The sequence below is a fragment of the Pristis pectinata genome, chromosome 6 (genome assembly GCF_009764475.1).
Source record: "Pristis pectinata isolate sPriPec2 chromosome 6, sPriPec2.1.pri, whole genome shotgun sequence".
NCBI lineage: Eukaryota > Metazoa > Chordata > Chondrichthyes > Rhinopristiformes > Pristidae > Pristis > Pristis pectinata.
In genome coordinates, this window is record NC_067410.1 from 70115752 (window position 1) to 70127625 (window position 11874).

General features: G+C 41.8%; 1 protein-coding gene across 1 annotated transcript in view; it reads right to left on the minus strand.

Annotated features, from left to right (window-relative positions):
- The window catches only part of efhd1 (EF-hand domain family, member D1), a 75814-nt gene extending 68794 nt beyond the window's left edge, over positions 1-7020 (minus strand). Inside the window, exon 1 of the mRNA XM_052017304.1 lies at positions 6652-7020. Coding sequence (XP_051873264.1) covers positions 6652-6947 — 296 coding nt within the window. The 5' untranslated portion in view covers positions 6948-7020. The remainder of the gene's footprint in view (positions 1-6651) is intronic.
- Between the last annotated feature and the right edge of the window lie 4854 nt (positions 7021-11874).

Genomic DNA, 11874 nt, shown 5'->3' on the forward strand with positions numbered 1-11874 from the left:
ATCCTTTAGCCAAGGCGAGTTTTTAGGGGGTGGTATTCAGTGGTTTAGGAAACTGGCCGACTAGCAATCATGCAACAGCTACTTGGGGTTCTCAGTCCAACCATCTGTAGAGGTCAATACTGCACAAGCTAATATGTTAAAAAAGGTTCTAAAATGATAATAAAAGAAGACAATTTGCCTTGGTCTCAACCAGCTAACTAATAGTGCAATACTTTATCTACCAACTTGGATTGCATCTCCATGTATTTCTCATATCAAAATCCATGCTTTGACAGCATGCCAATCTTGCCCTCTCACCAATTTCTGAAATTTTGTTTTCTGGAGTTCAGTCACATAACTACATATAATACATTAAGGGGACATCTGATAACTAATATGCACAGACTCACACAAAGAAATGAAATGCCTCCTGTTTAAAAAACATTGAATCAAGACTGGTTGATAAGGTCACCCTGGGTAATAACTGTAATGTGATCCCAGCCAATCTTGCTTTAATTTTGTTTATAAATCACAATTTCAGTCTGCTCAGAAGTTGAGAGATTTGGAACTCAATTTGTGCAGTCAGAACAATGACATTTGCACAATTAAAGTCATAGCAGATCTCAAAAGACATAAAAAGGCTCCAGCCATATTAACCATACACCCAGAGCAGGAAATAATATTAAATTTGCTGCTGGTTAAGCACTGAAGCATATGAAAGGATGGCCTTTACTCTCAACATCCTCAAGACAAAGGTCCTCTTCAATCTGCCCCCGTTGCATCACACTGCCCTCCAATAATAAAAAATTCATGGCAAGATGCTGGAAAACATGGACCACTTCCCATATCTTGGGAGAGGCAGACATCAGTGATGAAACTCACCATAGTCTTTAATGCACTAGCAGCATCTTTGATTGAGGAAAATAGTGTTGATGATCAAAACCTCAAGCATGCACAAAACTCAATCTATTGAGCAGTTATTATGTACAGTATACCTTTCAATGAGCTTTCGAGACTTGGTCTACATGAGCAGGCATCTCAAAGCATAAGATAGATATCAACAACGGTATCTGTGCGAAATCCTCCAAAGAACCTGCAAGGATGAATGAACCAATGCCAGCGTCCTCTTCCAGGTCAACATCCCCGGCATTGAGGTCCTAGTTGCTCTCAGACAGCTGCACTGTTCTGGCCACATCATACACATGCCTGGCACCAGACTCCTGAAACAGATCGCCATTTCCAAGCTCACAGGACGAGTTTACCCAAGAGGATGAGAAAAGGATCAAGGATGCGCTCAAAGCCACCTTGAAAACCTGCAACATCCCCACCAACTATGTGTGTCAGGAGCACATAGAAGTGCAACATAAAAGAGTACACCAACTCAGAAGCCACCCGTTTGCCAATCAGGCACTTCCAGCCCCATTTTTGGGAAAAGTCCTCTCTAGTCATCACAGAATCCACAAAACTAGGGTGGAAGCTCATCATTCTCGATCCTGAGACTGCCTGAGGAGGAAGTTGTTCAGATGTGGTCTAACCCAAGGGATCAGGCTGGGCCTATATTTGGGTTATTGGCCACATTCCTTTTGATGGTCTGGATATAGTGGATAAAATAGCTCAATGATTACTGTGTTTGGAATCGCCAAGATGTTTGTGTACTTATGAAGGAACAGATAAGCTGACACAGGAATGGTGGACTCAGGAAAAACATATCCTGCCATTGGATTTTGAAAGGCACTTTGAATCAAGGACATTTCCACCAGAGGCAAGAACTTTCAATAGATGAAGCCTACAAAGTCAGAAGTTCCTGTTAATGTCAATTTAAAATACAAGCAAATCTGTTGAATTGGACCTACTATAGTCTTACAATGAAAGAATTCTGACTTTATGCTTCACCTTGGTGAAGGGATTGGAACTTAAATACAAATAGTTGAATCTATGGTGAAATGTACGAGGTGAACAAGTGTGGCCTGACCTGACAACACTACTGATTCCAGACAAACAGAAGTCAAAAGATTTCATGGCAGTAGTACACATAACTCCTACCTCCACCTAACTTTACTGTAGTAAGAGGTCATTAGGCAGCTCATAGGTTTGCTACCAGGCAAATATGACACCGAACCACACAAGGAAGCCTTAGAGAAAAAGACCAAAACCTTGGAAAAAGATAGTTTGTAATATTACCTTAAAAGGAAGAAAAATTAGCAAAGAAGTTTGCCGAAAAAAGTCCAACTGTTAATCCAACTCCTGGTGTTGGTATGATTAAATCTGGGAATAATTACAAGGCCAACTCCTCCACCCCCCGCTCCCCCCCACCCAGTAACAATTCTACCACTCAAATACACACAAGGGATCATTTACGGTGGTCAATTAACCTACCAGGACACCCATGCAGTCACAGGAGAACATGCAAACTCCACACAGGCAGCACCAGAGGTCAAAATTGATCCAATCTGAGTCATTGGAGCTGTGAGGGAGCAGCTCTACTAGCTGTGCCACTCAGTTTTTTTAGATTTAAGACCAGCAAGGTCTTGGTACAACTAACTTTTACAACTTGGTACTACAGCTTTATTGTGGCTGTGAACCTATTTCGCTTTCCTGATGTACTAAAAATATCGAATGCAACCCAAATAAAAAATTAAAATCCAAGAAGACATTGAAGCCAAATTCCTTGTGGAGGTAATCATGCTATACAAAAGCAATTTCAAACATTGATACCTAATTTACACTCCACAAGTTTAGCATAGTTAAGTTGTCAAAACCACTTTGCACCATTACTAAAATGGTGGTGTGAATGCACTTCAAGTTTAATTTTGTTGCCAACTTGTATTATATCTCCTGGGAAATACCAGTCTATGTATAGAATATACAAGTCTATTTATAGAAAAGTGAAACTGGCAATTTAAACAGAATATTTATGACACATTGACACTGACTCTAAAAAAGGTCATTGCAGAAATAATTAGAGAAGAAAACAAATCAGACGCTCAAGTTTTTAAATATGTAGAACCTACAATGACCCAAGTGCCATACCTCAAAAAATGCAAAGAGGGAATTCTAGGCCAGTTCTAGTGAAATCATTATACTCTTGCATTACTATATCTCAGTGATGTAACATCCTAGTTTTGGGTATAGTTTGCAATATAACTGCCAATTGCATGTGTCCTTTCCATGTGGCAGTGTGAATGCAATGATTTATTTTGTCCAGTGACAATGAGCCACTGAGCACTATGCAGGCTTAGAAGATAAGGGACAAAGCCTTGCACAACAAATAATATATATGGTGACTTTCAGCCATTTAATCTACTTCAAAACATTATGTCTGTATTATTTCTGTGCCATGTGTTAGGAAAGTAAAACACAAGAAATTTGATTCAGTTATTGCTCATTTTCAAAATTATGCTGTCAGCCACATCAAAGGGAATGGCAATTTGTCATTCAACCTAATCAGCAAAACACTGATCAAATAAATAAATGGCATTCAGAACCATGAAACCCTGCAAATAATTCAAAGCAGGCTTCAAAAACAACCACTTCCAGTAATGTTGCTTAAGAGGGTCTTTTTGTTTAAGGCAAGGTTCCGGTCTCTTATAAAGAATCCAAATCTTGATGTTAATTAAATTGAAGTATTAAAAATTTACCTGTAGCCAAGCAACATTTTTTTTTGAAAAGTCATCTGATCATGATATCCATGTTCTGCAGAGGATCACAGTGAACAGAACAAAATAATAAAAGCAACTTCTTTCAAAACTGAAGAGCACTGAACTATTTATAGGTTATCCTATGGATTTCAGGCTGAAGGACATTGTTGAATGGGAACAAAGGCTCCTCCCTCAAATAGAAACAATCCACTTTCAAACTTTGAACATTCTGTCCACACAGGAAACAAGGAGTGCTAGGAGTTAGATACAGAGGGCACGGTGTGTGTGTTACATACAAGTAGGGAGCTGTAGCTCTTCCTGAAAGAAAATTTCAGCAGCAATTATTTTTCATCCAATCACAAAACTGTTAAAAATCAGAAGACTTCAAATGGGAGAAAACCTTTGGCAATTAGTCTTTGCAGGTTCTTAGCCCATGATTGTCCTAAGCACCATAACATGCAGCATTGTGTTAGAGATCTGCAGACTCAGCTCCCAGATGATACAGGTAACGTAACTGAACACATCTACACTGTGCGTTAATTTAGAATTTAGAAAATCCATTAACTAACCCCAGAATAGTTACTGACAGACTTAAATGACATAAAAAGACACTTTGTTGAAATTTAGCTCAAAATGTCTTGCAACAGTTGTGAAATTTAACTTCTTATGAAAGAAGATAAGTTACAACTAATCGCAAGGCAGTCAGTCATGTTTTCAAATTGCCAATGTTACGTTTATGCCTCAAACCTAGTACTGTTACATCAACTGTTTGGTCAAAACTGAAGTGTGTCAAAGCCACTCATTTAGTTTGCCATTAATATTGCCAGACCTTGGAGTAATGTTTAGCTGAAGGAAATGGTGGTTCGGGTTGCCATTATGTGTCAGGCATGTGGTCTGTCAGAAGCAATGAGGAGTTGGCAATCAGAGAGGTGCTGGAAAATAAGCATTCGTGTACCTGTAGAAACAACAGACATGTCTATACAGGATCACGCCAATGGACGATAAACAAGATAAAGAATAGGTCCTTAAGATGCTGCAGATAATAAAGCCAGTGCTGGAGATGGTCTCAACACAATTGGATTAGTAAGGCTGGAACCAGGCAAGACAGAACTTGGTTGAAGAAATTCAAATACAAGTTGCAAGAAGTCACAGTCTGGGAAAGAACACTAAAAAACTGAAGGATGCTGGAGGCAGAGCATCCATTTGTAAAGGACTGGGGTTGATGTACTACTTGAGTATGACAACAGTTTATAAATAGAACAGGGGTTCTATTAAGGAAAGACAATCATTTACAATGGTCAGTGGCTTAATAGGGCATGGGTCAAGGGGACAGAAAGTGGATCCAATAGACAAGGTGGGTTAAAATGGGAAAGAGGTGGAGACCCAGATAGGTGACCTCAACCTTCAGCGACACAGGTCAGTGAGCTGCTTCTGGTTGTTGTACAGGAGAGGACAAATGGCAGTGCAGGATAAACAAAGCAACACGGTCTCAATGAGAAGGGAACCAACCAAGTAGACACAAGAGAGTACTTGAGCAGATCACAGGCTGTGGAACATTTGTGCTGAAGAGTAGACCAAAGACCAGGAGCATGTGCATGCCAGTCAGGGGAATGGGTGTCACTGAGACAGACATTTAGGTATCGTTGGTGCCAAACCAGATGGACCATTAGACAATTAGGATTTTAAATAAAAGGAGCAGGATAAAAGTCAATTCCAGTGAAAAGGGAAGACCAGATCAAGTTGCAATTCAATCAGACCTGCCTCTCAGAGCACTTTCATTCCAGTCAATAGTTAATGCAGCAGCAGCGAGTTAGTTAGCATCTCGTTTGTCATTGAATTAATGCAGGTACTCCATGGAATTCATTGGGAATTTCTGGATTGATTGTAGATTTCACTGGCCAGCTTGACAACGGGACATGAGTACGCATGACGTCAGTATCAACTGCATACAGAACAGACTGTAACATTGCAGTACAGGTGCCCAGGTGAGCTACACGTTTGCCCAGTGTCCAATGATACCATTACTTAACTATTAGTTGTACAATTGACAGTTGTACGGCTGTTACACAGGGATGCAGGGTTGGATATGAATTATAAAGAACTCCAGAACTGGAATTTCAATTATTTTATGTTTTCTTTTAAAGTAAGGCCACGAATATTTCAAACCCGAGTCAGCAAACCACCACTTCCCTCAAAAAAAAAGTTTATCTCGTTTGGCAAGGGACTGCTCCGAGTTCTGATAGTCTTTACGTGCCCCGGAATCTTTGGAAGAGTGGCAGGGGAACTCATCAAATGGGATGAGAACAAGGTCCCGACTCTTCACTTCCACACGCTTGGTGCGGATCTGTGCCCAGTGGAACATGCTGCTGGTGGAGACCGGGATGTTGTCATTCAATTTATAAACAGCCAAGTGTTAGATTACTCACAATGGATCTGCCCAAAGCAAAGCCGACAAGCATACAGTTTGTACTTCCCTGGGATCATTGAATAGGGCTTGTCCCAGGGAGGAAGGGCGCTTCCTCGCCCCCGTTTCAATGAGTCTCTGCCCTAGTCACCACCCAGATCTGCATTATTAACCATTAGAAAATCCACACCGCAGCAGGAGACTTCAACGCCACTACTAACAAGGTCCTGCCCATTGTGAATCATTAGAAGAAAGACTAGGAATATGGTAGGGGCTGGGTAAAGTAGGCGAGAAGCATCTGCATTCCTGGCCGTTTATTGAAGGACAGGTGCTTCCTGACTGGAATCCAGCCAGTGCCATTCGGGCAGGGGTCGTGTTGAGCCGCAGATCAATCCTTCGCGGGTTAATCTGGAGAAACACACAAGACCGCCACCATTTGAAATACAAAGGCGACCCCAATCAATGAGAAAAACACAACCGTTAAGAAAGACTCATAGACTTGCTAACAACCCGAGTTAGAAGCAGGACTCACCGATGTACACCCGTGCCCAGATTTTATGGACCGAACATTAAGAAAGATTGTTAACACAGAAATGGAAATGCACAATTCGCTGGATCGCCTATACTCACTGTTTGAACATTTTTTCCATGTCTTTGATTTGTTTCCTTGTGAATTCTTTGAACTCGGTGTAAGGGTTAAACACTTTAGCCTGTTTGGGCTCTGTCGTCCCTTCATTGATACCCAGTCTCCTGGTCAGTTTAGCGGAGAGCTCGGTGTCTGCATTGCTGGTGACGGGCTTCTCCTCCGGGTCTACACCCACCTCTATGTGATTGTTATTTTCTGGGATGGCACCGTTTGCATTTTCTGTCGATACTTCCAGCATCAACCGACGCTGGAGTTTTTTGGCCAGCTCCTCAGATGCCATGTCGCCACGTGAGAGTTTAAATAGCCTCCTGAAACCAACACACGACCAATCTGTGAAACTTACAAACACTTATTCAACTTCAAACCGCTGCCCGCTTTATAACTCAGAGAGGAAGGCGGAGCCCAACTGACTGACAGTTCCAGAAGCCATTAGAAAGGCTGGTGTGGCATAATGTGAATCGTCAAGTGACCAATTAGCGCAGAGAGGGCAGGGAATGTTATGTTACTGTAAATTCAGAATCAGAATCAGATTTATTATCACTGATATATGACGTGAAATTTGTTGTTTTGCAGCAGCAGTACAGTGCAAAAACATAAAATCTATAAATTACAATAAATAGTGCAAAAAAAGGAATAATGATGTAGTGTTCATGGGTTCATGGATCGTTCAGAAATCTGATGGTGGAGGGGAAGAAGCTGTTCCTGAGTCGTTGAGTTTGGGTCTTCAGGCTCCTGTACCTCCTCCATGATGTAGTAATGAGAAGGGAGAATGTCCCGGATGGTGAGGGTCCTTAATTATGGATGCCACCTTCTTGAGGCACCGCCTCTTGAAGATGTCCTCAATGGTGGGGAGCATTGTGTCCGTGATGGAGCTGGCTGAATCTACAACCCTCTGCAGCCTCTTGTGATCCTATGCATTGGAGCCTCCATACCAGGCTGCGATGCAACCAGTCAGAATGTTCTCCACTGTACATCTATAGAAATTTGTAAGAGCCTTTGGTGACATACCAAATCTCTTCAAACGTGTCTTCTTCATGATTGCATCAATGTGTTGGGCCCAGGAAAGATCCTCTGAGATGTTGATGCCCAGGAACTTGAAGCTGTTCACCCTTTCCACCGCTGACCCTCAATGAGCACTGGTGTGTGTTCTCCCGACTTCCCCTTCCTGAAGTCCACAATGAGTTTCTTGGTCTTGCTGATGTTGAGTGCGAGGTTGTTGTTGCAACACTACTCAACCAGCTGATCTATCTCACTCCTGTAAGCCTCATCGCCAGCTGAGATTCTACCAACAACAGTGGTGTCATTGGCGAATTTATAGATAGCGTTTGAGCTGTGCTTAGCCACACAGTCATGTGTGGAGAGAGAGTAGACCAGTGGGCTAAGCACACATCCTTGAGGTGTACCTGTGTTGATAGTCAGCGAGGAGGAGGTGTTATCACCACTCCGCACTGACTGTGGTCTCCCAATAAGGAAGTTGAGGATCCAGTTGCTGAGGGAGGTACAGAGGCCTAGGTTTTAAAGTTTGGTTATTAGTACTGAGGGAATGATGGTGCTGAATGCCAAGCTGTAAACATAAACAGTAACCTGATGTATGTCTTGTGGTTGATTACGTGCTCCAAAGCAGAGTGGAGAGCCAGTAAGATTGCATCTGCTGTAGGCCTGTTGTGGCTGGAGGTGAATTGCAGAGAGTCCAGGTCCTTGCTCAGGCAGGAGTTAATTCTAGCCATAATCAACCTTTCGAAGCATTTCATCACAGTAGATGTGAGTGCTACTGGGCCATAGTTGTTGAGGCAGCTCACCCTGCTCTTGGGCACTGGAATGATTGCTGCCCTTTTCAAGAAAGTGGGAACCTCAGACCACAGCAGTGAGAGGTTGAAGATGTCCTTGAACACTCCAGCCAGTTGGTTGGCACCAGTTTTCAGTACTCAGCCAGGTACACCATCCGGGCCTGATGCCTTGCAAGGGTTCACTCTCTTGAAGGATATTTGGATATCAGCCTCCAAGACAGAGATCACAGAGTCGTCGGATGCTGTGGGGATTCACACAGGCGTAGTGTTATTCTCCCTTTCAAAGCATGCATAAAAGGCATTGAGCTCATTGGGGAGTGAAGCATCACTGCCATTTATGCCATTAGGTTTTGCCTTATAGGAAGTAATGGCATGCAAATCCTGCCACAGCTGTCGTGCATCCGATTGTGTCTCTAGCTTCAATCGGAATCGTCTTTTCACTTTCACGATGGCCGTCTGTACTTCTTGAACTTCTTGAACTGTACCTGGACTTCTTGAAGGATTCTGGATCACTGGTCTTGAACGCCACAGACCTAGCCCTCAGCAGACTGTGAATCTCTTGGTTCATCCAGGGCTTCTGGTTTGGGAAAATTCGGTATGTTCTCGAAGGCACACACTCATCCACGCAGGTCTTGAAGTCGGTGACAGCCATGGCATATTCATTCAGATCCAAGGGTGACTTCCTGTATATGTTCCAGTCCACCAATTCAAAGCAGTCCTGTAAACGCTCCTCTGCCTCCCTTGATCATACCTTCGCGGTCCTCAGCACAGGTGCTGCGGTCCTGAGTCTCTGCCTATATGCTGGGAGTAGAAGTACAGCCAGGTGATCGGACTTGGCAATTCACTTGGGAATTGGAGTGAGGGCATGTCCAGGAGGGCACTGGGCAACAGATTTTACTTATGACCTTTGACGACCTTAGTCAATACCAAAACACTTTACAATCAAAGGTCATCAATTCCTAATTCTTCCTCTCTCAGTTATACCATTACTGTCACTTTAGTATTTCTTTTTGCACTACTTCAGACTGCACTATTCAGACTGCACTACTTCAGACTGCACTACAGTCTTTGCACCGTTCTACTGTTTTGCGCTCATCACTATATTTATATTTGTATTTATTACTACCATGTGTACTGTTTACTCTGTGAGTTTCATGCAAGCAAAGAACTTCATTGCACCCTGATGGATATGACAATAAACTAATCTGAATCTGAAACATTAATCCCTTTCTCTGTCCACAGATACTGCTTGACTCACTGAGTATTTCCAGCATTTTCTGCTTTTATTTCAAAAATGAAACACTTTTAAGGAGTAGACCTGAATTTTTGAGATTGACTCCTCAGGAAAGTAGGAATGTTATTTCCAAAATCTAGCAAGAAATGATTTATTACATTTTCCACTGATGATCATTACTGTTGTAAAATTTTTTGAATAATTAAATTATGAAAGTTTTTTTTAATTGTAATGAATGGAACTCAAGGAATCTGACAACCCTTATAATAATTGTTGCTTACATGGCAAAGAGGCAAACAAGGGTTACTCGGCAAGAGCCTAATCACTAATAATGTGGCCTCCAATGTAGCAAAATGGCACAACCCATACTCAAAAGCGTAATCAAGCAATATCTGACATCAGGTGATCTAAAGAAGTATCAGAAAATCAAATAAAAAACTGAAAATGCTGGAAATCTGAAATTGATAAAAAAGTAGAAATGTTGGAAACACTTAGCAGGTCAAGCAGCATCTGTGGAGGAAGAAACAGAGTTAACGTTTCAGATCAAAGACTGTGTTTCTCTTTCCACAGAAACTTCCAGACATGCTGAGTGTTTCCAGCATTTTATAATTTTTATTTTGGGAGATGCTAGCACAGACGAGGAGTTTGGTCAAAATAGTTACATTTTCAACAGTCTCTTAAAGGAGGAAAGAGGAGTGGAGTGGTGGGAAGGGGAAGTGAGGTATTTCCGGAAATTAGAGGTTCAGTTTCTGAAGACATCAGGTGAATGATTGTCTCCTAAATTTTTTGAGGTGGTGTTGTAACAAGCCCAGGATAATGGGATCTGTTCTGAACTCCTGGAAGACCCAGGCATAACCTTAATTTAACAATGCATCTGAAAGGCAAACTGTGATATTTGGTCAGTAATGCAGTCAAGCCCTGGAGCTGTCCAACCTTGCCGATATCTGAATTGGAGGCAAGAGTGCCTTCAGCTGAGCAAAACTGACGCATTAAGTGATAAACTATTTTACCAACCTAGAGTGTAAGCATGAAGTAAACTATTAGACATTTCTCTATATATCCCACAGAAGAATGACACACATTAATTGAATTATGATCACACCGTATACTGGAGATCAGTAGTTTGGGGAAAGGCCTTTCTTGCAATCAAAGCATCAATTTATCTGCATCTTCCAAAAGACGTACAGGTTAGGAAGTTGTGGGCATGCTATGTTGGCGCCAGAAGCGTGGCGACACTTGCGGGCTGCCCCCGGAACACTATGCAAAAGATGCATTTCACTGTGTGTTTTGATGTACATGTGACTAATAAAGATATCTTATTTCAATCAAATTTTTAATTTGTCTTTCCAAAGCCATAAGCATCTGGTAGCAAGATCAAACAATATGAACTGCCCCAGAGATTTATTTTTGTGGTAACCTATCATTCTTTAAATAGAAAATTGCATTTTCACGAAGGGTAGAACAGGATAATGGCGATCCCAGAGAGGGAAATGAATAATCTCAAGGAGAGAAATAGTTTTGTGTTTAAGAGACTGGATGAGAGAGAGTGCACTGCAGGAGAGAACACATATTGTTAGTAAGATAAAAATCAATTAGACTGATAAATGTTCCCTTTTTGATTGATCATGTTTTATCTTCTTGGCTTGCCAGCATTTTTCAATCACTTCCCATTGCATTGTCTCTTCAAACCATTAATATTACCTCCCTGCTAACTTATTCACAAGTCTATTATGCAAGTATTATAGGGCCTCAAATTGCCTCAGCTCTTTATCCCCCAGTCTTTTTATAAAACCCAGTGTGGCCAACACAAGTGAAAAATAGTCCAGCAAACAATGAAACCCCAAATCAAACATCAACAGAAACTTACCAAGTCAAAAATGAATATAGTTACACAGTCTACTATGCAATTCAGTGCTTGTGTTGTCTATCACTCATGAAAGACAATGATACTTCTGCTACATGTGCTCTTTCTTCAGGTCACCCAAGCACAAACACGGACGGAATGAAGGCTCCCACCACCACGTGCCCAACCCCATCCCCCAACCCCCACCCCACCAACTCCACCGCCACACTAACCCAGATCTGTGCATTGAACTTAGAATTTAGAAGTGGTGCATAACTTACACAACAATGATTAAAACATGAACTAATAAAAGAAAACTTCTGCCAAAATTCATTTGGAGACT